At 40.8% G+C, this 27,545-nt stretch overlaps 1 protein-coding gene across 2 annotated transcripts in view; it reads right to left on the reverse strand.

The window, feature by feature from the left end:
* The window catches only part of ARHGAP24 (Rho GTPase activating protein 24), a 184,471-nt gene that overhangs the window by 138,987 nt on the left and 17,939 nt on the right, over positions 1 to 27,545 (reverse strand). For both annotated transcript variants that reach the window (XM_009101336.4, XM_050973934.1), the window contains exon 2: positions 15,698 to 15,897. In XM_009101336.4, coding sequence (XP_009099584.1) covers positions 15,698 to 15,877 — 180 coding nt within the window. In that variant the 5' untranslated portion in view covers positions 15,878 to 15,897. The remainder of the gene's footprint in view (positions 1 to 15,697; positions 15,898 to 27,545) is intronic.

Genomic DNA, 27,545 nt, shown 5'->3' on the forward strand with positions numbered 1-27,545 from the left:
CATACACTAAAACTAGCTGTGGATAATTGAAAATACCTGAAAACCACAAGCCTAAGCTTTTCCTTTTGGGATACCAAATTCCTCCCCAGAAAAGACTGCACAAGTCTTCATATATTTTTCAAGTCAGAAAACAGGTAAAACTTTTTGAAACTACAGTTCAGAAACTGTGCTGTTCATTCAGATACCTGCCAGGATTTGGTAGGGCAGATGGTCATTTAAGGATGAACACTTGTCCAGATCTACACCCTTAGGCTTCTTGCCCTTCTCTCTCCCATGACATTTTTGTTCTTTATGAACATTCCCAATATTCTCCAAACCCCAAGAGCTTTTTTTGGCACTTTGTCCTTCCACTCCACTTAAATAACAGGAGGGTAGGAAGAATATGAAAGGACAGTGTTACCTGGAGTAATTAAATAGTAACCCAATAGTAACTATATAGTAACCCAACTGGATCCTGAGCACACTTTGCATCACTGTGCGATATTGAAAATGGGACTTGATACCAGAGCTACATGACAAAGGCACTCTAGGTTTTGCCACTCAGGACAAATACAGGCATGAAAGGAGGACCACTCTCCTCACACTCACCTGAAGCACGACTTTTTCCAGTGGTTATTCCTCCAGCCCCTTTGCTGGAATGCGGGAAAAGCTGGAGTGATCTATTTTGACATTCACCCCCCATTCTTACTTGTGTCTCTTAGTTTTTCCCTTTGCTTTTATGCATACAAGGCCAAAACCCAAAGCTTTCTTCTTACCTACCTGCTTCCTAGAGCTTCTGTTCTTAAAACATTTCTAGTCTTTTTACGAGACTGTATGAAATGGCTTGTCCCAAAAATCTGTGTTTTCTTAGAAAGGCTTCCCACAAAAACACTGGACTCATTCTGAAAGTAACACAAGCGTGGATCTGCAAAGCATGATACAGGATCACTTTCACTTCAGATAGGAAATCAAAAGACACATCTCCAACAGCCTTCCATTAAATCACTGTTTTCAGCATTTTCTTTTCAGTCCTCAACATGAGAGCTATTCTCTCAAGCACAGCTTCTTTCCTCCTCCCCAGCTCAACTTCACCCCAAAACCCAGCCAGACTCACAGGCAGTCTGAGCTCAGCAACCCTCTCTGAAAACTTCCACCCTCTCCTCCATGCACTGCCCTGAAGAAGGCAGGCAATAACAGCATTGCCTTCAACACTGCTACTCTTTGAGAGAAATGCAGTCATTTATGTCAGCTTTCCAAAATTTCAGACAGGTAATTGTACACCTTAGGTAATCTCTCCCTGTAAAGATTCAGACAGAGGGAACCCTACCTTCCTGCAACATCACCTTTTGGGTGTCCAGTCAGAGGCTGTCTCACAGTACTTACTTTTGCAGACATATCTTCCTCTCCTCTCCCAGCCCTGACCATGGTATCCCCCAAAGCAGATCATCAGAGTTTCCCTCTCTGGAGGGACCTTCTGCTACCTTGCTCCTGCCGCACATACAGTGGTTGGATTATTAACTGTGTAAGCAGTTAATAGAGAAATCTATCATTGAACCTTCCTGCTGACTACACAGGCATTAGCAAACTCCACAAAGCACAGCAATTCTTTTCTGGATAGTATCCATTATTCACAGTCACCCTACATAAAAAGCCTTTATGCTCTTCCCGAATGTTTGCAGCGCGTTGGGGACCTGCTGGATGCAGCCCACTGGATAACTGGCAGCAGGGCTGCCTTTAGCTGGTTTCATTGGTTTCATTCTGCAGCAGCCGCATGTAACCTTGCTGGCAATACCACCAGTTTGAGAGAAGCATGGGTATTATTCTAAAAACTCATTTTACTGTCTGCTTTAGTATTATTTTTCTACTGTCGCATGTTCATTTAGAAGTGCTTGCACAGCAAGACTTAGAGATCATCCTGCAAAATAGCCTTTTTCTCCCTGTATCTTCCACTGAGGATATGTTCATGGGCTCTACTGTGAGCTGCTGAAGGTTTTACAAACAACAGAGCTGAAGTCTTCTGTGGAAAAACACTACAAGCCAAATGCTGAACCTAAATGCTATTTGCAGGTGCACACTGTGCTCACAAGGCGAGCCAAGCAGAATAATGCAAGCAAATAATTATCCTCTGAAGAAAACAGAGAATGTGAAGAATAGTGGATAACAAATTAATGGAAGTCCTGCCAACACTTTAGATCTGGAAGTTTAGCTCTTCCTCCCCACACCTGCTGTGAAGCCCTGGTGCAGTTCTCCAGCCTCTCATTTAACAGGCTCTTCCCTTGAGCTCTGGTTACATTCCTCAAGCCTACACAGCACAGCTGAATTTTCTCCCACAGCCCCCTCTGACCACTTCACCCTCTCTCCCAAGGTCAAATGCTACATTCACGTCCAAGCTTGCACAGCACCACATTCAAGCCCCTGATCTGAAAGAGACTGCACAGCTTTACATGCATGTATTAACCTCTCTCTGAAATTATTCCTGCTTGCACCCCCTCAACCCTGCCAGCTCAGGTTTGTAAGCTACGAACAACAGCTTGACTGGCTCACATTGAGCTACTATACCCCCAAAGCACTTCTATTGCTGCAATCACAGTACTGGGCAGCATCTCCTCTGTCTCTGCACCAGGACTCCACTCCCAGCAGCAGAGATGGCACAACAGGGTGATGGAACTCCATCATCCATACCCTGTAAAAGGTCTCAGTCCTGATCCATGGATGCTGCCAGAGGAAGCAAAGGGTGACCAATTCTTAAGGGCCCTTCACTCTTGCCTGGCTCCTACTCCCCAGCCCTGCTCCTCTCCCAAAGCACAGCGCAGTGGGACAGAGAAGGAGAGGAGCAGCAGCACACCATGGATGTTTGTAATGGAAAAAAAAGTAATATAAGTTGAAACAAAACTACAGAATGGACACTGTCTAGCAGACTACATATCACTCAAGTACACTTCAGCAGTAGTACGTTCTTTTGGCAATCTGAGAGCTTTAAAAGGAATGATACAAGTTTACCTGTGGTGAACTCAAGATTTTCAAAGTAATAGAAGAGGGTCTGGAAAGCATCTTGCATTTCAGAGTCCTGTAGCATACCGGAGACAAACAACTGCTGATCCCTGCACTGAATCCAAGTCACACTGCTGCCACTACAGAGAACATCACACAGCTGCAACCATGCACCACTTTTGAGAGCTGCACTAAATGTCTAAGACAAGCATATTCATGAAGATATTTGAGAAATATTAGAATATTTGAGAGAAATTATTATTATTTTTTTAAATACAGCAAACATGAACCACTCAATTAACAAAACCTTTTTTAACTTCTGAAACACTGGCAATTTCAAAAAGCAGTACTGGTACTGCTGGTTTTATAACTCAGTTATATCCAGAGGCAGCAAACTGAGCAGGACCCCAGTAAGGGAGAGGACACAGACACATCTATAGTACAGACTCCATACACAACACTGCTTTAAGTCAAAAAACCACTCACATATACAGCTATTCTGGATATTTTCAGCACAACATAACCATAAAAAGTCTCAATGCTGTCATCTTTTGGGAGACCAAGAAAAGCATCAACAACTTAACCTAGCAGACCTTCAGTTTAATTAAACACTTTATTAGAAAAACTATGTACTTATTTATGATTCATATTTAAAAAGTCCAAGAATACAGCTGTGTTGTGAATGCAAGCCAAGAATGGGAATCTTGGTTTTATGTTTTCATTATGTCAGCTTAACAGCTTAATTAGCTCTACTCCCAATGTTAAATACTCTCAGAATGAGAATTAAGTCAGCCTTTTGTAACATTCAGAGCAGTGGATGAGGTTTTTTCACTCAGTTAATTGGATGCTTCTTTCCAGCCTAGCAAAAGGACACCAAAATAATCACTGTGCTTACTAAACCAACTGTTACACTAAAGAGGTTAAAACAAATGCCATCAGGCACACTTGTTTGTTTTCAGAATTAGTTGTAGTCTGTTTCTTGGAATCACAAACAGGCCTTGTGAGAAAAAAACAAGGGTCATAATGCACTGGTCCTAAAATCATGATTTCACACTTGAGTAAAATCCATGATTTCACAGTGCAAACTCACAAGTGCCTTGGGAAATATAAACATGCAGCTTGCAAAGGAGAAGTGAGAAGGACTGAGCCTTATCTTCCCGATGAAAATTGCTCCACAGCCACCAGTGACAGCACTGACATCTGCTAGACTTAGGCTTTTTTTGGAACGAATGCTTTAATAGAAATTGAAGACAATTTTAGAGAAAAAACCTCCCCATTTCCTTTCTAGCATGTCTTCAGCATAAAGTATACAAATCCTTGTCTCCAACTGGCTCAGAACAGTTTGATGACTCATAAAATGCTTTACCTTCACCTTGGTATGAACCAGAGGGTAGAAAACTACCTTATGCTTTTCTTCTTATTGTCACATTATAAATGCCAATGTACCCTCCACCCTCAGCTTAGGCTAACCATTAAAAACCAAGGGAACTGGCCAGAAAGCTAAGTCTAAAAATTTCAGTACATCAAAAAACCTGACACATAGGATCTGTGTGTTTTAGTTTTCAGTTATGACTCGCACTTCTTCCCAGATAGTGTTGGTTATATAATTGACATTATATAAGTACTTGGAGATAATGAAGAAACACACTTGAAATAACAATCAAACAAATGAAGCAAAAGGAAAAAGATTTTCTGTTGATCTGAAGGTAGTTAAACGCAACATGCGTTTTACAGCCTAGGCTGTGAATGAAATCTAACACCAGGCTTCTTCCAGACTAACCCATGAAACCTCAAGCCAACAACATCCCTTCGGGAGCCCACCATCACACAGACCTTGCTGAGCCTCACCCCCATGGAGAGCTTTTCACTCTTTTTCATGAGGAAAGATGCTTGGTGGCAGGAGAGTTTGGATACTACAAATTCACTAAAGGAAGTCAAGCCAGTTTGGTGCTCCTGAGACTGATCTGGCATTCTTGAGATGTATGAAGAAGGTTACAGCACAGGAAACTTCACAATGTTACATCTCTTTTCCTTTCCCAGCACCTCTGTGTGCCTCATCCAAGCTCTTCCCATGGCCAAGCTCTCTAGTCTTAAACATTTATGTAAGGAATTGTGAAAACAGATTGATCTCAGTCTGCCTTTTTTCTTTATCTTTTTCAGAGACGTGCTAACAGGAGTGTACCAAACACCAATCATGCTAGCATTTCTCATGGGGTGTTTTCTTAAGAAGTCCCTCTAGGCAATGTTTTCCCTGCTGAAAGGGATTATTTCTTCAACGTACAGAAGTTCATTTACATAGCACATCATCTGCCTCACCCACATAAACCTGGATCATTACAGGGGACTTGAGAGCATGCAGATGAAGAGGTAATACTGCAGTCAACAAAAGATATCAAGAAAAGCAGTGAAGCTCACTCCAAGATACTGTCAGTATTATGCAGTAGAAATTAAAGGTTTTATAATGAAGTGTACTGAGCAACAACTTCATTTGCAGAAAAGATATCAGGAGAAACAATATATATATATATATATATAATTTGCTAAATACATGTTTAGCTTGCAAAAGCTCAACAGTTTCAGTAATGGCTGGTACACAGTGGGATAAGTATCACTTCCAAGTCCAGGGAGGACTGGGAAATATGGCATCTGAATACGCAGCAGTTTATGGCAAACAGTAACTTTAATAAGAATGACAGGCTGAAGTTTTTAATAATATCCTTTTTCCATATGAATACTAAACCTCTTCTTCAGATGTGGAGCATTATTTATCGCTCTTTAAGTGAGGAAAAGGAAAGGAAGGAAGTGGGAAAAAAACTGCAAGTGTCTCTCATTCTGACTGGGCTCCAAAACATGTAAATAATTCTCTATTTCTTTCAAGTTTCTTCTGAGATCCCCACTGTACTCTGGCAAATTCACATATAGTGGCTTACTAAAGCATCAGCTCATATCCTTAAAAATACAGCCTTGTGTCTGTTTTGTATCACCTGCATGACCAGATCATTACAGTAATGCTCAGTTCATGTAAACCAGCTTCATGTCTGTGAAACAGCAACATGTCTGTGTCCATGAAACTCCTCAACTGCTTGCAGTTATTATTCAAGAGTAAAAGAGTGGAAACACTGCAATTACTCACTCAAAGCAGGAGCACTTTGTGGGTAGTTGCATAGACTTTTAATGGATTTCATTCTGCAGTCCAAGCAGTAACAGAGAAAAGTTCTTGCTAGCTCAACTTCTGTGCTGCAAGCCTACTGGAAAGGATGTCCCTCCAGCATCAGAAGTTAATTTAGCTGCTTCTATTACTATTCAACCCCTGGACTCCCTTCTAGGCTGCCAACACAAATACCACCTGTGAAGGCCACTCTCATAAACTTGTTCCATGCAAGGGGATTTGAAATGTCTGGCTCAGCTCGTCAGGGAACACATGGCAGCCCAAAAGCTCTAACAACCAACAGACACAGGAAGGCTTTTCTTGCACACAGCCTCCATGTTATTAGATAGCACATCTTCACCACATTCCCATGTTCAAATTGTATAGGATTCGTGTCATTTTCCATGTAAGAGCATTTATGCAGTACAGCTGAAGCAAGATGAAATCAGCGGACTTGTATGAATGCTGCTAAAAATTATTACTAGAATAAGTTCTCAATTACTGCAGCAACAACATTAAATAAATCCCTTAGCAATATGCAAGGAAATAAGCAAACACACCTAGGATTTCTTTATTTTGGGACATTAAGTGTGGCCTATGCAAGGTAACAGGAACAGCTGAACTTTTCCACTCCTCAAACTTCCTTTAATAGCATATACTAAACTAAAAGCTATCAACAGCAACTTTAGGTTATGAGTTGATCAAATGTAACTGAATTTCAGCTGTCAGGCTCCAGAAGAAAACATCCTCATCTAGGCATTACCCCACATGTTTGCCTTTAAATTAGAGAGACTTACCATACAGCCTCTGCTGCCCAAATTAATGGAGTGTGAAAAAAGATCAAATTTTACAGTGGTTAAGGTTCCAAAAATGCTTGAAAGAAAAAACATTAGGTTTACTTAAAGATTAATCTGGAGGCTGATTTTCACAGAATTTCATCCTATGGCCTCACATGTGCTGTGTAGCAGTATTCCCATTAGTTGCTTTACTGCTTCTGTTAAGAAAGGAAATCTAAAAAGAAACATTAAGAGCAGACCACTGCTGTCTCACTGAATATGACACAAGGCATTGCACACTGCACTGGAGTTCATAAACCACCAGCAGGATTAGGAATTTAGATCAGACAAGACGGTCTGTAGTAAGAAGATAATCAATAACAACCATCCAACATAATATCAAGTATATTTTTTAACCAGCCTGACATCATCCTTACTCCTCTCCACACAACTTCATTAATCCATTAGTATTCACCAGAAATGCACTTTTCATTTGGCAGCCAACAGAGAAAAGAAAAAGACAGAATTTCCCCTTGCTTCCCGGTCCCAAACCCTGGCACAAGTCAGAAACAGAGGAAAGGAGGGAGGGGGAGATGGTGTGAGCATAAAGGGAAATATAGAGCTCAATACAGCTACAGACTGGGCAGCCCCACCACGATGGAAAAGCAGCTCTGTACCATGTAGCAGCTTCTTACATTTGGAAGTCCTGCCTATCCATGAAATGCAAGGAAGCACACCAAGGGTTGAACGTCAGCATTAGCAAGCTTTTCAAACAAGTCAGTTCCCTGGCCCCAGGAATAGAAAGGTGGGGGAAGCCCTCTGAACATTTGGACTAGGCAGATGCATTGGCAGTCAAGACCTGAAATTAAGTTGTTGGCCAGTTTACATCTTATTAGAGTGCCTCTCTTTTCCAGTCTAACAGCAGGTGTTGGCTGAGTCTAATGACACACACAGTTTACACAACACATGGCATCGTACTCGGGAGCTTCAGCTCTGAATGCACACACATGGGTCAATGCTGCTGGCACTTTCAGTCAGTGCCACGAGGCATTCCTGCTTTGTTCTATTATAAAAATATTTACTGGAACTAATTTCCCACTTCAGATTGATTAAAGAAACAGAAGTCTGAGAGCATGTATTCATTTTTCCCAAACAGCTCTGAAAGAGGACTTGGGGCAGTACTGACTGCCACACAAACAGGCAGACTCACACGGGATCACATTTTCTTTACCACCCTGCATTTTGAGTTTGGTTATAGCAACAAAAATTCCCCATGGAATGCACAAGTTGAAACACCATAGAAAGTTCACATTTTTCACCTACAAAGCTGTCTCATTTCAGTGAATTTTGAAATTCAGACACTGGACATGTTTTCTGAGGTCCAAAATGAGACAGACACGTTCTCAGCTTGGCATAGCTTGGCATGGCATCCAGGACCAGGGTTGTGGGGAGGTGGGCGTCAAAACACATTAAAAAGGCCGATTATAGAAAAACAAACTTTTAGCTTTAGTTTAAACTGAAGATTGACCCTGGCACCCAGCATGGGGAACAGGAAGGCAACCCTTTAATCTGTAACTTTCCAAGTTTTCAAATGGGATGGAGACAGTGAACCATGTTAGGGAGCAGCAATCACATAAGCCAGACCTTTAAGGATGTTACAGGCACTGGGACAGGAGAGGGGCACAGTCATTTCACTAGCCAGTGTAGTCAGAGGCAAAGGAAGACCAGGGGAAGTGGAAGCCAGAGCTAGATCTGAAGAAAGGGAACAGCAGCAATGTAAGAAGGACAAAGACTGCACCTGAGAACTGTTTTGAAAACTCTGTCAAGTTCAGGGAGCATTAAAGGCTTCAAGCCCTTGGGAATGAAACATTCACAGATTTAAACAAATTTTAAACAAATTGGTATAATAGCAGGACACAGCAGCTTGCAGATGTTGCCAGTATGGCCACAGCAATGACACAACTGCTACATGCATATCTGACTAAAAGAGACACTGAATTCCCCTTGCATTGCACTCAGACCTAAAACCCATCCTCACAGGGGAACTGCATTTTCAACTGCATAAGCTGGGGCAAAACATGGAGCAAGAACTTCCTGATTTTGGCACAGACTCCTTGCACAGTGTTTAGTAACACTCCTGTAATTAAAGTGGTAGTTAATGCTTTGGGAAAAAACTTTTTCATTCCTGTGAAAATCTGTAAGACTCCTACTGGGCCAAGCCCGAAGACTTTTTAAAGGAACAAAACAAAGAACAACCACTGAAAATTCAAGTTAGCATTTTTGATCTGAAAGAAGTAGAAAAGGGATTAAAGTTGAAATTTGATCATCTCCAAGTTGAGTACCTCAGTGATGGATCTTGTTGCTATTTGTCTTGGGCTGAGAACAGACACTCAGTCCTGTGAATTTGAGAAACCCTACCCCAGCAACAGAATAACGGCCCTAGAAGTACCCTGGTATCAAATAAACTCAGTCTTATCACACTAATCTCTCATGTACAAAATTCCCAAGGGTATCTACTGACCAAAGTGTATTACACCTTTATAAGTACTTAAGCCATTGAAGAAAAAAATGTGTCTCTAGGAGTAAGTTGCTGAAACCTACAGCAGCAAATTATTTAAAAACTTATAAAGGTATTAGAAATAGCAGAACTTTCTACTACACATAAAAGCTAAGACTTATCCTTTGATAACCTCCCTGTATTTCAGAGATTTCACTGCTTTAGTTGCAGAAGCCTGTTTAAATTAATATAATTTAAGAGCTATTCATGGAACACCCAATAAAAGAGGCCAAAGTAGCTTTGAGCCTTTCCCTTCACCTTCCACTCCACTGCATTCACATGAGCCATTAGAGGTGTGCTTTTTGATGGATTTTTTTCATGGAGGCTTTTTGTTTGGTTTTTTAAGTTCCAAATTCACCGCTACCCAATAACAGAAAGTCTTCCTGGTAAATAGTTTGATTTCTGGCCAACATCAGTACTGATGTCGAGAAAATCCTATTTAACTTCATCCAGGAATATTCTATATATATTATATATATATATATATTCCATATAGAATATTCTATATATATATATATTCTATATATCTAGTGAAATTCCTGAGAAACATTTCTCTATCAAACCCCACCTCATCCCCCTTGTGACACCTGCATAATTTCATTTGATTAGATTCTCCCTTTAAAGTTTACAATAGGTTTGCACAGTCAAGAGTTCACCCTGCAGCACATGTCCATCCCAAAACCATTCCTAATTTCCTAGATTAATAACACACATTTTGCCTAGAAATGAAAAAATTGAAATATCATTATCAGTGGCTTGGACATTCCTTGCTGTTTTCACATCAAGTCCCTGAAGTGGCTTTGTTGATTTTCAAGCAAGGCCCATGAAGCCAAACGTGAACTCGGTGCTTCACATCCTTCCCTCAGCAAGACTGAGAGGGATGCTCTTAAAAATTAAAGCAAAATCTACTGAGAAGCTGTTTCACTTGCTGTGATGCTCATCAGTATTTACACAAAAGCTGTCCCAGAGACAAGGACCAGAGTGCATACTCTGATCTCCCTTGACTGAAAATGCTCTAGGCAGCAAGGAGAGATCACAGTTCCTGTGATGCAGCTCTCAAGTGCATGTATAATTGGTTTTTTTCCCTCCACACAGAAATATTTTCCACTCCCTTTTAACTTATTTAAAACCATGATGATCAATCTTTAATCATATTCAATACTAATACTGAAGGATTCTCCCTGACAGGTTAAGATACAAAATATGTATTTATCATAGTAATTTCTATTTACATTCATTAGAAGCTTGATTTTAATTTAAAAATGCAACTGCACTTTATCAAGTTTTCTATTAATGCTGTTAAATGGATTTATCGGTCGATGAAATTCTTACACAAATTGCATTAAATGGGAAGCAGTGAATCTGGCAGAGACACAAAGAATAACAAAGAGGGGCTTCTACAAATATGTTAACCAGAAAGGGAAAGTCAAGGTGTAGCCACCCCAATAAACAACACTGGTACACTGTTAACAACAGATAAGAACACTGAGGTACTCAAGTTCTTCCCTCAGTCTTCAGGGGCAATCTCTCTTCCAACACCTCTGCAGTGGAGGGACAGCAGGATAGGGACTGGGGGAGCAAAGTCCCTCCCACTGTAAGCAGAGATCGGGTACATGGCCACCAAGGAACCTGAATGTACAGGTGTCTGTGGGACCTGATGGGAGGCACCCCAGAGTGCTGAGGAAATTGGCTGATGTAGTTGCCAAGACGCTCTCCATGATATCTGAAAATCCATGGCAGTCAGGTAAAGTCCCAGATGACAGGAAAAAGGGAAACTTTGTACACTCCTTCAAACAGGGCAGAAAGCAGGATCCTGAGAACTACCAGCCTGTCAGCCTCACCTCTGTGCCTGGGAAGATCATGGAATATACCCTCCTGGAAGATGTGCTAAGGCACATGGAGGATGGGAAGGTGATCTGAGACACCCAGCATGGTTCCACCAAGGGCAAGTCCTGCCTGACCAACCCTGTGGCCTTCTGTGATGGAGTGATTCCATCAGTGGGCAAGGGAGGGTTACAGATGTCATTTATTTGGGCTTCCATAAGTGTTCAGCATGGTTCCCCACAACATCCTTCTCTCTAAATTGGAGATACATGGATTTGATGGTGGGACAGTTAGGTGGATAAGGACTTGGCTAGATCCAGAGGGTGGTGGTCAAGGGCTGAATCCCAATGGACATCAGTGACAAGAGGTTGAAACTGTGAATCTTTAAGGTCCCTTCCAACCCAGGTCATTCTATGATTCATTCTACAATTTTCCCAGAAAGTAATACTTCAAAATATATTCTTTTTGTACATCAGAGAACATCTTTCCCTTACAGACTAAACAGTGACCTGTACTTAAGACTGCAGTTGCCACTAACTCACTTTCAGTCAACAACCAATTCAAATGTCACATTTAAGACTGACACTTTTCCACTTCAATCCCCGTCCTACCCCAGGGCCTAAGATACTGCGAGCCACTGAATACCTTTCAGCATTACTTAAGCTGAACAGTTGAGAGCTTATAAAGATCTTGAGGATAAAAACTGCATGGCAAACTGTTCAAACTGGAACATAAACTTATAAACTAGGATATAAGCTGAAACAGCAAATCTTTGTCAGCTTTCAGACTTATACCAAAAGTGCTTCCTGAAGGCTAATTCATAACTCTTCAACATGTCTCTGCTGTACACACCTCAAATTCAAGTCCATAAACCAAGCTGAGTCTCAACAACATTAAAGAGGTGCCTGAAATTCAAATGCTTTTTAGATAGGATGAGCTTGTCCATTCTTGTTAATTTAGAACCTAATACCAATGATCTTCCATCAGTACAAGGTACCAAGCCTCGCTCCCCTTCCTCAGTAACACTGGGAGAGTGAGACAGCAAAACTGCAAAAAAGGAGACAATGCTCCAAATCTCCCATCTCCTGCTCACAGAACCCCAGAAAAAGCAGAATGTCTCATGGGCCAGCACTGACTTCCTCCTCCCGGCTTCAGTCAAGACCGTGTCAATCCTGACAGAGCTGGAGAGGCTGACCATAGGAGAGAAGAAAAGAAGAAATGAATTTTCATGGGCTGCATTTAAACAACAGCTGTACTGTGGAAAAGGGAATGCTAAATTGTGATTTTTCAGCTGCCCACATTTCAAGCTTGAAGAGCTGACCTTCAGATCCTGCATAATACTAGCTTTCTAAAGCACAAAACAGTAAAAAGAATTAAAGCAAAATCCAGTATCACTTCCAAATAGTAGAGATAACACAGATTTATCAGAAATCAGATTTTATTCCTTTACCTGGTTTGCTCACTTATTTGTTAGATTTTTTTTTTCCTCCTGTGGAATTAACTAGATTATTGCTATCCCAAACACACATCTTCAGTAAACAGAAATGCCATCTCTGCCAGATCCTCAGAGATATTTCAGGGATATCAGAGCAAATGACAGATGCTAATTTATTGATAAAACATTACAAGGGAAAGATCCATGTGTTTGATGATAATAAAGAATCAATGACAATTCACTGACCTTGACTGTAACAGCTGTGCACTGCTTTTTCTTCTGTTGTTCTTCACTAGCTCTGTGTGCCTGGAGGCACAGGTTGGCAGAGGCAATTCCCCACTCTCACACTGATAGTTAATGACTTTTAAATTTAATAGCCTTGACGCCAAGGAGATGTACACACACTGACTAAAGCATATGTGGTACCCATCTCTCTTACTAGCAGGAAATGAGCCTGCTCCGGGAATTCCAAAGTATTTACTGATGGTTTAGACACAAAATGTTCCTCTTTCTCTTAACTCCCATTATACACAGTCACTTGGAGAATAAAGTCTGACGGATCAGAATATTTTTCTAAAATTTGGTTCCATTCACATCTCCCTCACTTTCAAAAACACAAACATCATGGCTTAATATCTGTTACAGACTGAACAGAAGCCAAGCCCAAATGTTAAGCAGACTGGTGCTCAGGACACCTGCTGAATTTGCACCAGAAACTGGATTATGCTCTTCTCTAATTCACATTAACATGAATATAAGCTATGAACATAAGCTCACTGGCTTGTCTTGTCCTCTCCTACTATAGTTCTTCCACCTTCTATAAATATATACATATATATATATACACACACAATTATATATGTACATGCAATTAGAATATTCCTCAGTACAAGTAATCACTGCTCTCTTTCCAAACACAATCAACCAGCAAGCAAAATAAAAACTACAATATGATTTGAAACAAAACCTCATTAATTTTCTTTCATTGTATTACTGTGTAAAAGAATCATTGTAGATCTGTAAATCACACAGACTGTACAATCCAGTAGTAAACAAAGAGGTATTTATCCTAAACACAGATCCAATATAACAAAATATGCTTGCCATTTCCTAATACCCCTATGCACCGAAAATTCACATAATCAGTGGAGTTCTTTGCTTTAGCTCTCCACAGAAAGAACAGGGCTCCCAGAAGGTCATAGTGATTTTCTTGTCACAGTTAATGCAGCAAACCCTTCAATGTAATGGGAAAAAAATAGTTCTGTATATGGCATTGAACCTGGGACATATTTCAGGCACTGACACTTGCGCAGTTTGTTTCGGAAACATTTCAAAAGCCACACCAAGGTGAGCTATTGACTGATCCTAACCTGGACAGGCACATTAATTTTCCAAACCCATCAGCATATTTTAAGTTGCACTTCTCTCAGCACTTTCCCCATTCTACTTTATATTTCTTTATGAACTTCCTTGAGACTAAAGTGGAAAATTCAAATAAGTTTTTAGTTATTTCACAAGCTGCTACCTAACCTATCAAAAGTATCAGATCAGAATCACGACCTCCATTTGACAAAAGGGAAGCAGCAAAGTCAACAGGATATTTCTGAAGCCATCCCAGAGGTCAGTAGCAGATGGACCAAAAGATAATTTGGCCTCTGGGCTGTAGAAGGTTCCATGAAACACAGCATTATGCCACCTCTTAAAAAGCCACAAAGTCTTTGCATGCAAACATCCTGGCAGATATTAAGTACTAGGAAGCAGAGTTATATTCTGGAAACCCAGGATCTGGCCCACAAACATTTTAATTTGATATCTGCTTTTTTAATTTGATGGCTGTTTTTTACCAAAACCTACATGTGCCAATATATATAGTGGAAGATATGCTGTATTTCCCAGAAATTATTAACTATTTCATATTCAAAGTAGTCATATTATATAATTTGTGTAAATATACAGTGTGTTACATGATTAACTTATATTGTCTGAGAAAATTTTATGGGAAAACAGCTACCAAGATGTGAAATAGGTATTTAGAAATTAACTCACACTTTGGAAACCATTTCCTCAAGACTAAATACTTTTCTTAACATGTGCACCATAATGCAAGCTGTAAAGCTCAGCCAAGTGTCATGCCTGCTCCATACAGGAAGCTGGATTAGATGGGTTTTACATCCCTGAGAACTCCCTGTGAAATTCCATACAAAAGGTATACCATCAGAAATTTAGTAGCCATAAAAAATATGGGTGTGATGATCATATTTTAGTACCTGCACAGAAGTAACTCGCAGATGTCAAAGCTTTTTCTGAAAGTCACAAACATCTGGAAAATCGTTAATACATGAGACTATCATACCCCTGCAGGTGCTAGCAGGAGATCCTTACTATCAAAGAGGCTGACCCAAGAGGCAGCACTATTTAACTCTACTCCTCTGGCACTCTGGGGCTAGGCAGCCCTGAAGCATGCTGATGAAAAAGCTAAATAAATAGGAAAAGAGATGAGGGGTAAGGAGCAGTAAATCACTACAACCAAACCAGCAAGGCACACACCAGTCTGTTCCATATTACAGATGGAAATGTATTCAGGCTATGGTCTTATGTGGGAAGACACAAAGCAGGGATACTCTGCATAGTAAGCAGAAAAAAAAACTTAAAAAAAAAAAGCAGGATCTTTTCAAATACAGCTTATTCATTGGCCTCAGTCAAATCCATCTGACTGATGATTTTTGCTATTTGAACTTCCTGTATACTCCTCTCCTTTTAAAATGCAGAAATGAGAAAACCTGACCTGGGAAAGGAAGTTTTAGAAATGAGTGATGGGGAAACCACATAAACTGCCATGGCCTGACTCAGTGTAACCAAAATCCCAAATCCAACACTGAGCCAGTGACAGAGATAGAGAAGTTTGGTGCTTTACGCTCCCGACAATTCTGCTTTCGTTAACTTACTTTTCTCCCTGACCTCCTATCCTATCTCCTCCCTTCACTTACCAAGGGCTTGGTTTCATCTTCATCTTTGAAATAGAGGAGCTGGTCCCCCTTGAGGACAAACCAGCGCGTGTGCCAGGTCTTGACAAAGCCCCCCTGCTTCCGCAGCCACCCACACTTGATGGCAACGTGCTGCCCTGGGCTCAGGGCAGGAGTCTCTGAAGAGCCATTGTGTTCTTCCATACTGGCAACGGGCAACTCTCCTGTTGGGCAAGCAAGAGGAAAAGGTAAAATTATTAGATTATTATCCAGGCAGTAACTCACTCCTTTCAACACAGCTGGAGAAGAAACACACCTCGGCTACAGAAGTGTGCTAGAAAAGCATTTGCCATCTGCCTGCTTGTTCTCATACCAGCACCCCATCAGCTGAGAGAACTACCACTCACCTATAAAATAATAATGAACTGCTAAAAAGCGGGCAAAAGTATGCCAAGTGCTGCACAAGGTATTTTGGCCAGCACTGAAGAAGGCATCAGCTGTTTTTTAGGGTGAGCTCTGCTGCGTTACAGGCAGTAACAAAGAATGAACTTACTGTACTTCCCCTGACTAAAGAAAGCAGCTGACTACTGGAGGTCGCCCTTTAAAATTCCTTGGCAGGCTTGGGGCTTTCAGGTAATGTTAAAAAAGCCTCTGCTTCACCAAAGCTTAATTTTACCCCATCAAACAAGGAGGGGGGATTTTTGTTATTTTTGTTTTTACTCCTTTACAGGCAACTCCTGACTGAAGTTAGTGTGTGCCCAGACACTTGCTATAGACATGTGGCAAATCGTGAAGAATTCTGGCCCATCTTAAGGCACAAGAACTTTGTCAAAACTAGAGCAGAACTGTGGAACTAAACTTGACAAAGTTTCATGTGGCATTTTGGCCTTATTAAAACTGTACCTTTTAACCATTTCTGGACAGTCATGACCTGCCTGAAGGACTTTGTACACATAATCATGGAGTAACGTGCTTAACCTTCATAGTCAAAAAGGTATTCCTGCTCTCCTATTAAGTCTAGAGCACAAACACACAACTTTGAGTTGCAAGTTCTGGTATTTCCAGTTAAAATACAAATCAAACCAAAACCTACATGTGCCAAAGAGAGTTTATACCTAAACAGAATAAAATGTGACTATGACCACAAGCACAGCAGTGTGCAAAATCAATCATGAAATTTCACTGTAAGCATTTGAAGAACAATATGATTCTCTTCTTTCCAGACTACCACTGGCAATCTCTTGCCCCACCAGGAGCTTGCACAGCTGTTCAGGCCCAGAAAAGTTGGCTTCTTAGATAGCTTTTTGTTTCAAAAATCAGGTTGGGAAAAGAATGAAATATTCTTGACATTGCAGGCAGCAGACATCTCTAAGAACATCTAGACTGAAGCTTCATGTTCTCACTTCAGCAAAGTGGGTCAGCGAGTCCAAGCCTGGCACTCCTGCTCGGGGCCCCCTACACAACAACATGACCTTCACTGAACATCATGAATGGGCATCAGCACTGCCACTGCAAAGGGATGTACTCAGTTTCTAAGGCAGACTGGAAACACAGATAATACACTCATCTGACAGATGAGGCCATCCCTCTGACAATTAATACACAGCATAACATCACCATAAAATTAATCACAATTACAGAAGGAATCAATAGATTCCAATCAGAAGCGGTTTTCAGCTCTTTTTTCCTTTGGCTCCTTTCTTCCTACTGCTCACATATCCCCTTTGGAACAACTCCAGCTGCCACCTCTGTAGTGTGTTTACAGCTTTTTCTCTTTTAATACCCACACACAGTCTGTTTTCACATCCCTGCTCTGGGCTGGATCCTGGAATCTGCTTGCCATGATTACAACTCCTCACTGCCCTGTGCCACTGAGGTTAACAGGCCTCAACACAAGCACAAAGGTTTCAGCAAAGTACAAATTGCAGGATCAAAACTTAAATCACTTGGTATTCTTCTCAGAGAAAGGAAATCTTTCTCCTGTCTCTTTAGGGTTCACTAGAGTCACCCAGAACACTTGTACTGTGAGATTAACTTGAGCCAAATGGCACCACAAAACATGCAAACGTGTCTGGCTCTCTGCAGAACAGCTAAAGATTTTTTTTTGTGTGTGTCTGTGGTTACAGTTGCAAGAACAAAAATGAACCAGCTGACAGGTCCTCAGACCACACCGCCTTCTCTCCAAAAGGAAATGCACCCAACTCATAACTGGCATTTTCTGAATCCAAGCAAGAATCTCTTGGATGCTGCTGGGTTTTGCTTGGACCAACGTAGATGCCAAGAAGCAGCCCTCCAACTCACACCCTTAGAAAGTGAATATTAGCAAATATTTTAAGGAAAACATTGTAAACAGCAGGTGAATTACTGCAACTGAAAAAAGGCTAACTGCTAAGCTGATCAGCTCATCTCTGCTGCCCGGGCAAGCCTCAAGGCAGGAACAAAGGAGTTTAAATACAGTATCTACGTGTATAACTGCAGTGCTAAAGACATTAGGTCCCTATTACACTTGGACCATAAACAAGAATCTAAATACCAAAGTCAAAACCAATTAGCTGTTTGGATGAAAGACAACTTTTTATTTTCTTTCATGTAGTCACATGCCAATGGTGCTGATATCAGTGTACAAAAAAAAAGTAAGAATGTGAATTTTTATTTAGTTAAGGAAGATGTTAATACATCTCCATCTCTTTGTCTGCTAAAATTTCTACCTATTTCTGCAATATTAAATGAGATGTAGGAGAGACAACAGGTCTATTGCTCCCACAACCTCACAGGAGAGTGTAAGATCTCCTTTAAAGCAGTAGTATGTACTTCAAGATGCTCTGTACAAAAAAAGGGCTCTATTACTTCATTCATTAGTGATTTAACTCTTTTCAGCAGTAAAAAACTCAACCACCTAACTTCTTTGCATTTAGTCCTGAGATTAGGTTTATTTGTTGTTTTTCATATATCCTTCCCTTTCAATGTCTGCCTACTACAAACCAGACTTGGAATCAGAAATTTCAGCAGCTGGCTCACTTTCACTACTTGTTTTTACAGCTGTTTCAACACTAAGATCATAAAAATAAATTGCAGAAATATCAGGGTGCTGGCACCAATGCAGAGAACAGTGAGGTGCAAACAGTATGTAAACAACACATGACAAAGTGTGGAATTACATCAACATACTCCAAGTCCTCTTGGTCTCATAAGAGGAGGCAGAAAACCATGCATTTTCAGCACTAAATGAGAATATTCCTCAAACTCATCTTCTCAACAGGAAACACTACTTGTACTTGCTGCCAGAGTCAACTCCACTGAGCTGGCCAGCCTCCAGTTTAGGTAATGACCAGAACTGAATGAGTTCTATACAATATATTCATTTGGGGCTGCCTGTGGGCTCACTCTCCTGGGCTTGTCTGGACATCAGGAGTGCAAAGCAAACAAAATGAGAAATGTTCCCTGACACACTGGCTCTGCATCAACATCTCCTGGCCCATGGAGACCATCACCATCTACCACTGCTGGCCTCAATCCAACCTTTTTCTGCTCCCATAAAGCCACTTGCCTCTCTCACTGGTCTGTCTAGAAGGCAAATAACCACACTTATGTTCTCCTTGCCAGTGTGGAAGGCACAGAAAGCAGAGAAGTGTTTCTCCTCAGCTACCACTCACTCAATACTTGAATTATTAAATTGGGCATCTCCCCCAGATCCCAGCATTTTGCCAGGAAATAGTCAGAGAAACTCATTAAAGCACACCAAATCCAGTTACAAGAATAGCCACAGGACTGCATGAAGATGATCTGTTTGGCAAGAAACCCCAGTGGTTTGCAGTCAATGTTTTTCTTCTCACTGAAATTTCTCATGGCCAAGATAGCACATTTCAAGCATGAAAAACATCAGCAGAGTTCACTTCCAGTAACTCTTCATCTTTGCCACTGCTCAAATGCTGGTTTTTGCAGCCCACTGTCAGCCTACCACAAAATGGATAAAAGTGGGAAGCTGCCAGAGTGCCTGCCCCAGATCCATACTCTTTCAGCCTATCTCATCTAATTCCCTTCTCTCATAAAAAGAGCAAAAAAAGAGCAGGTACACACAACACTGCAGAGACATGACTTCTCTACACCAGACACACTGACAAATAGGCAGCAAGAGGCAGCAATTTTGCAGCAACAATAGGCTTGGTTATTGATGAACATATCTGCCAAATACATATACACACACAAAATTCATAAAAGTCTCTGTGACACAATAGTGCCATGTAAAACTAGATTAATACTTCAACACTCACACCTTTTCCCAAGCAATATCCAGTTGTGGGTTCCCTCAGCTTACTTATAACAAGCTATCCAGAGTGTGCTTGAGTTTATTGGTATCTTTCAGGTTCAGAGTTGCTGCCTTTGACCAGTGAGTTTCCTTTCAATTTATTTTTTATTTAGTCTGAGTAGCAACTTCTTAAAATCATTTAGCATGTGAAAACAGTGTCAGCATTCATCTTGCTTGTAAGACATCCCAAGGCACCTGAATCTCTGCTGCAACAGAGGCATGAGCTTGTAAGCAACTGCTGCAGGAAGCAGACTGGCCTATTTCCCACCATCAGGATACCGCAAATCAGTTGCTACTCATCTGTTGTGTCAATGGGATATTGCACATGGAAGGAAAAACATGTCAGAGGTAAAAAACATACTTATTAACTTTCTAAACTAACTTTCTGTTTGTGCTTAGCATTTTTACATTGCATGGAGCATATCTCAGTTTCTGTCACTGCAAGGAGAGATTTTACAGCATTCCTCTCTTGCTCTTTTCCAAAACCTGCAGCAGTGCACTTACCAGTAGCTTTCTGCCACCAACTTTTAGAATATTTATCCAAAAGGTTTTCTGAGACATCTAACAAACGTCTTGAAGCACTGTCAGTAACATTCCTAGGCACAGATCACCTGGCCCTTCTGCATTCCTCACTTTTGTCCTAACACGGACAGCCTGAATATATTTTGCTTGAAAGAATTTTAATTCCAAGGCCTAAATAACTATTCCTTAGGCAATAAAAAAATGTGAGAGGTGTTATCAGCAGTCAAACTGCAGTAGGTGATATTCACTGCCTGCTGCAGCTGAGGGGAAGACATCCATTACTTTTTCAATGCATTTTGGGATCAGTTCGAAAAACAAGACCCAATAATTTTTGCTAGAAAATCGAAGCTTTGGTCAAATACAACTCTTTAGTACCTCATTTGCACTTTCATGTCAGTATTTTCAAACACATTCTTAGACCAGCCAAACCTTAACAAGCCTACTGTTTTCTTATAGCAATTCAAACACAGCTATAAACAGCCCAAATAAAATGGAACTTGAGGATTTATAAAGAATATAAGAAGACATTCAACTTCTTGTGAATTACAACAGGAATTATTTAACACATTTGGTCAGGCACTTTTGAAAACATCCACTTCTGCATGTGTATATTTATTTTCTGTGATAATGACTAGTGTTAGTAAATATGTGCATAGTTTTGTAAAAGCAAAGCAATTGCAGCCTTTCTGTTATTGCAGCATCACATAACATTGTCAAATCAGCATTTGGACTAGTTTTCACAGCTTTAACTTTTGCTGCCCTTGCCATTCAGTCCTATTCTGAGAAAATCCACACAGCAGCTTTCTCCTTTCTTGGCCTCCCACCACTGCTGTGGCAGCAGAAGCCAAAAAATTGCAGAGCTAAGAGCACTTTGTTGATCACAGATTCTCTCCTGGCACCTAGAAAGGACACCTAACCATCACTTCCTAATCCCACCAACTTTTTTGGGCGGAGATGGACTCCGCCTATAGAAGACTTGTGTATCCGACAGACATTTGCACACAATCTGTCTGGGTATTGCTTCTCAGGTACAGATACACCATACCTGATTTAGGAGTGGCTGCAAAATGGCACAGCACAGGAGAGGGTTTTGAAGAACTTCAGCAACAACTTCCAAGGATAACAGTATCTCTGTTATGCTTTTTTGCATGCTACCCATTATGTATATATCCCTTCAGCTTTTTTCTCACATGGCAGCACACAGTTGCAAGTCAAGGCTGCTGCTACCAAAGCTATCGGAAAAGTGAAGGTGTCCCTGTTCATTACAGAGGGGTTGGATTGGGTGACCTTTAAAAGGTCCCTCCCAACACAAAACTGTTCTGTCATTAGAACGGAGCGGTCCTTAACCTGCCAGGTTTCTACCCAGACTCCCATTTCAAGTGTCTTATTCTGCACAACTGGCAATGTTAGAGGTAAACTGCATATAGCAGAAGATCAGCTGTAACTATCTGGAGAAGCTAAAAAAAACTACAGACAAGGCAATAAAGAGCCTCTGATAGCTGAAAGGGTCAAGTGATGCAAGAGAGACAAAAAAATGCGGAACAGCTGACAAGTCTCAGGAGCTGGAATACTGAGCAGTGAAAAGGTCAGGGAGCGAGTCAAAAGCAGCATCTGGAACAGCTGAAAGACATTTCAACTCCCAGATGTCTCTTCCAACCAAAGGGTAACACTGCCTCTGAATATCTGACACTGGAAATACATAAACCCTGTTTACAGCTTCATACTCTACTTGGAGATGGTAGTAGTAAGGACAGCTTAAAAGTAACTTAATTCCCACATGTGAGTGGCAAACAGTTCAGCAGATACTAGCTTCACTTACAAAAGAATTAAGAGTTGTGCCCAAGCATAATCTCAACAGATGATCTCTCAAAGTATAAAAATCTCCAGCACCACTCTTTGTTCTCAAAGACTGGTGGCAAAAAACATCTGAGTACAGATGTCAGCAGCCCTCTGACAGAGAATCACTGAGAATGAAACAAGGCTGAAGGCTTTTTTAGGAAATCCAACACAACAGGACTTTCCATGTTGTCCAATTCACAGCAGTTCAGACCTTGCACGTTCCTTATAAAACTGATCAAGAGAATTAAGATGCTACAAATGCCATTCACTAAATATGCTGCCGAGCAGCAAAAATACATTCCAGTTTGTCTATGGCAGCAAAAGCCTCCTCCCAGGTCTGCTGCAGTACTTGCAAATCAAAGGAGCTCACAGGTTCTGCAGGAAGAGTTGGTAGTTGCTGCGGAGTGGAAGAAAGAAAGACAAGTATTTGCTGCCTGCACCACACTTCCAACTCCTCTCTTGGTCGGAGCAAATGTAGTCCCAGCAAAGTCCCAACTTTGGCAAAGAGATTAACACAGCCAAGTACTGGCTGGCAACATCTCTCCGGATACTCAGATGTTCAGAGCAGGAGGAATCTTATCTCCTGGGTGCCTCTACAGAAGCCTCAGGGGAAACAAAGGAAGGTTCAACCCACCTCAACTCAGCCCACAATTACCTTTAAAGTCTTACATCAGTTCACATTTGACAAACAGAAATCCATGGACTTATTTTGAACGTATTTGCTATGAACACTTCATGCAAAATTACTTCCTCTGATTTGTTATACACAATGTAATGTTGATCCCTGTCAGTAGAAAGAAGCTCAAGTAACAGCAGCCCTTGGTGATGTGCTGAGAGATTCCTCTGAAGAAAATCTCTCCCACTTCCATGTCTTCCCCAGAAGGATCATGGCATCACAGATGTGCATGTGGGAACATCCTGCCCCAGTTTATCAGAGGAACTGACAGAGTTATAGCAAGTGCCTACACTGCATCCAGAATTACCATGCTGCTCATTTCCCAGATGTCCTGTATGCATGCAGAGGAGTACATGGATATTAAGCAGGTAGGCACATACTGTACACAGGTAGTGAGCACCCACCCAGCATCAGGGAGTATCTTGACACTGTCCCAACTCAAATAAACACGGGCAAGTCAGAACCAAAGGCTCAAACTTGGCAACCTCAGAGGTGCATCTGCTTCCACTCCTACTAAACTTAGTACCAGAGCCAAGATTTGTGTCCTCTCTGCATGCCAACCCCAGCAGGACCTAAACTTTAAATAGACCTACTTTTAAACAGGAATCAGTATAGTTCTAATGCTGTTCAGAAATGTTTTATGTAAATGGTAATTGCATCTGTCACTTAAAAACATTAACCATACTGACATAAATTTCCATGCTAGAATGCTGGAGACAATATAGTCAGATTTTTTAAAAAGCAGATGTGTGTCTTTCCACTGAAAAAGCCAACTCTAAATAAGCACCATTACTTTGCAGTTGACATTTCCATCTTCTGCCCAGGAAAAGCATTAATTCATACTTAAAGAACTAACATTTCACTTTTGTAAGACCAAGCTTACATCAGAAAAATAGAGTCCACAGTCCTTCCTATGTATTTCAAAAAGCAGCAGTATGTATCCATGCCACCTAAATTGTTTTAGTAAATGAAAAATTATCATGTATTAGTAAATGAAAAATAACACCATTGTGGTACTGTCCTTTCCAGTAAAGCTCTAAGCAAATGAATACTGTCCCCGAATTCCTACATCAGCACCAACACTTTCCTTTGACTCTAAAATGAATTCATGTGGGGGAATGGAATAAATTCAAGGGGTCCTTACCCTTTAAAAGGTCAATCTGTGCATGGATGCTAACATCTACTTTTCCAGCTTGTACTAAAGGAACCCTTAAGAGCAAAGCCAACTCTGCTGTGTTGTACCCACAGTCTTCATACTCCATCCACCATCATAACCCCCAGTTAAAAGGTGAGCACACCTTCCCTAAAAGCATTTTATGATCATGTGTCTCTTTCTGGTCACTACTGCACCATGTGAGTTGAAGGAGAAGCAGAACTAGAGTCAAGAACACTTCAGCAAGTAACTGCCTACCTTCAGTGACCTGAAAGCCAGCTAAAAACATGTAAGCGTATTTTGCTGACATTGCTGCACCCAAAATGAAAAAAGGGAAAACCAAGTTAAGTTATCAACCTGAAAAGATTCAAAACCAGCAAACATGTATATGCTACTTACCTACATAAAACTGAAGGAAAACATTATGTTTAGATTAAAAAAAAAAAAAAGCACCAGCTAGTAGCAAACAACACTGGGGGCACTCTCCAGGTTTTAGGCAGGCTACAAAAAGAGAAATTGACATTAACTAGGACTAACACCTAAGAAAAACAGATGCAAAAGCAAAAGAAAAATAATCCAAAGATCGTGGGTCCTGGATCTGTAGCCACTGAGACTGTGCTGAGCATGTTCATGTTTACAGAGTTCAATTTATTCAATTTCTCTAATTTAAGAGAGGCAAGGTATCCTGAGAATATAAATTTCTTCTGGTATGAATGACAGAGGTCATCAATAGCATAAAATAGCACCAAGAACAAATCAGTAAAATCTACCTTTTCTTATTAACTCCCTTCACAGTAAGGAGAGTCTGTGTTTTATGTAAGTGACAATCTTAACAGGAGAATATCAGCATGCCCAAGGGAAAGGAGGTTATCACCTCCAGTCAGACAGGCCTTACTATTTCACATTACTGTAGTCAAAACAGCAGAGAAGCTTTGCCATCCAAACCCCAAAAATGCCCCATCTGTCTCCAGTGCAGACCATCATGGCTCTGCACTGTAGCTTTCTTGATTTTTTGTTCTTTATTTTGACAAAGAAGAAAAGAACACCTTTTTTGCCTTGCTTGTAACCTTCAGTTTATCTGTGACCTGCACCAACAGCATCCTGCAGTTCAAAAGCAACATGTTTCATCAGTGCAGGAAACGAAATGAAGTTTAAATCAGGGTCTCACAAACTCAAGCAGCTCCTTCTTCGCCAAAGCACAGATTGTTTGAGGATTTCTTTTTGCAGAATAAGGTGAATTCTGGAAAGTATGAATTACATGAGTTGACTGCTAAAACTATCAGCACCACAGTTTATTCCATTTGCAAAGCCAGTTCAGTAGAGCTGGGTGAAAGCTTCAGCTGTGACTTTTATTATTTTACAACTACCAGTTATGGACAATTTTTCCCAAGGAATCATACTCACAACCAACCTCTAAAACAGACACTGCAGAAACGCCATTGTAAGGCAATTAAATTAATCCAGCCTCCTAGTAACTCCACACTGCCTCTTTCAAGAGAAAGAGGCAACCCTTTATCTACAACCCTAACTACACCTAACAACCCAACTTACTATTTCATCTTCCCTTGATCAGATAATGATTTGAAAAATAACTCTGCTCTTCTAAGTTGGAAGGTAAAATCTCTAGGTATAAACCTTATAGAAAGCAATTTTTACATGGAGTTGCGTGGTTTATCAGCTTGATCCATCATTCACCCAAATTTAGGAGCTAAATTTAATTAGAACAGATGAAGATTCTTGGAATAGGATTCTTCAGATTCTTGGAATAGGATTCTTCAGATTCTCTTCCAACAGACACATTGGTTCTGAAGACAATATTTCAACCTTTACAAATGGAAAAAGATAATTAAGCTTTTAACAAAATAGATTAGCCAGTGCAAATAGACAACATTGTAGCAACAATTGAGCTTTCTAGAAAGCACAAAGAACGTCATACTTTGGGAATTTGCAGAACAGATGCCCTGATTATTGTCTTGTGACCTGACTTCTCTTCTTATATTAACTCTGGCAAAGCTTTTCTAATTCTTCATTATTTTGTTTTCAATTATTCCTAAGGCCTTTGTCTTTTTGAAGACATAATACTGCTGTTAAGTGTAAACAGCAAGACTCATCAAAAACATTTATTTGACCTTGCATTTCCTAACAAAACAGTCAAATGCCCTGGAAGATTCAAATAAATAAAAAAACCCCTTTATACATACAATTTTCAAGTTGACACAGAGAAAAAACAATTCAGCACAGATAACAGATGTCAGACATTGTTTGTGGAAGGCATTCAGCTTCACAGCAATAGGCTGGTAAAGGAATCAGGACAAAGCACATACAAAACACACCAATGCCTACAAGCACCAACACACTCTGCCTCTTAGGATGATGAAATTTGCCACGTGTTTCAGCAAAACAAACAAGACAACTGCTAATCTAGTTGCTATTTGTGACTAGGCACTGTAAGAGAGCAGCATCACCTACCTACCTTGTGCACCAAGGCCTGCTGAAGAGTCTAAGTATCAGCTACTGAGATATCAACCATCACCAAGTGTCCTTGGCCAGGATCTGGGAGGAAGCTCCAGGAGCAGCAGCTCATTCAGAACCCGTGAGATCCCCACACAAATACCCGCAGCAGGAGCAGGGAAGCAGCAGCAGGGCTCCTCTGCCCCACACCAAGAGCTAAGTGGAACCACAGCTGACTCAATGGCTTCGTCGTGGGTCACTGCTGCCCTCCAGCTCAGCCCACACCTAAGGGAGATGGACCCAAACCTACAAACAAATAAAAGCAGCTAAACTGGGACAGCTCTGCTTTGCACAGACAGAGGAACAACTCCACTGTGATGCTTTCACTCACAGAGCGCTCACAGTTATGTTTGACCAGAAACTAAAACATGTTTCCAGCATTCCAGCTCTGCTAAATTGGATGCAGATGACGAAGGGTTTTTTCCAAACATATGGAAGACAGTGCAGCTGAAATCTCAGCTAGGCCTTGAGAGATCCTGTACATAAGGCATTAAGCTTTCTAAAACAAACAAGGAATCTAGGCGGCAACTATTATAATTTCATTTCAGAGTGTGATTTAAGATGAAATTACGAGACAGAAATGTTAAAAGAAACTATTAAAAGCCTTTCATGTACTCTCAAATAAAGTCAGATGTTCATATGCCATATATCTGGACAACCTCTGCTTTCAATGGAAGCCTGATCTCCACTTCAAAGGGAGGAAATTAGACAAAAGGGTTAAGAATGTACACCTCTCAGTACTGGAAGCCCCAGGAAACCCAAGACCAAAGGACTAAATCCATCCCTTTCCCAACACCCTCAGGACAGACAAGCCTACAAGATGTTTAACCAAGAGAGAAATCAAAAGCACAAGCATTTGCAGTCC

Source organism: Serinus canaria, chromosome 4 (genome assembly GCF_022539315.1).
Source record: "Serinus canaria isolate serCan28SL12 chromosome 4, serCan2020, whole genome shotgun sequence".
In the NCBI taxonomy this organism is placed as follows: Eukaryota; Metazoa; Chordata; class Aves; order Passeriformes; family Fringillidae; genus Serinus; species Serinus canaria.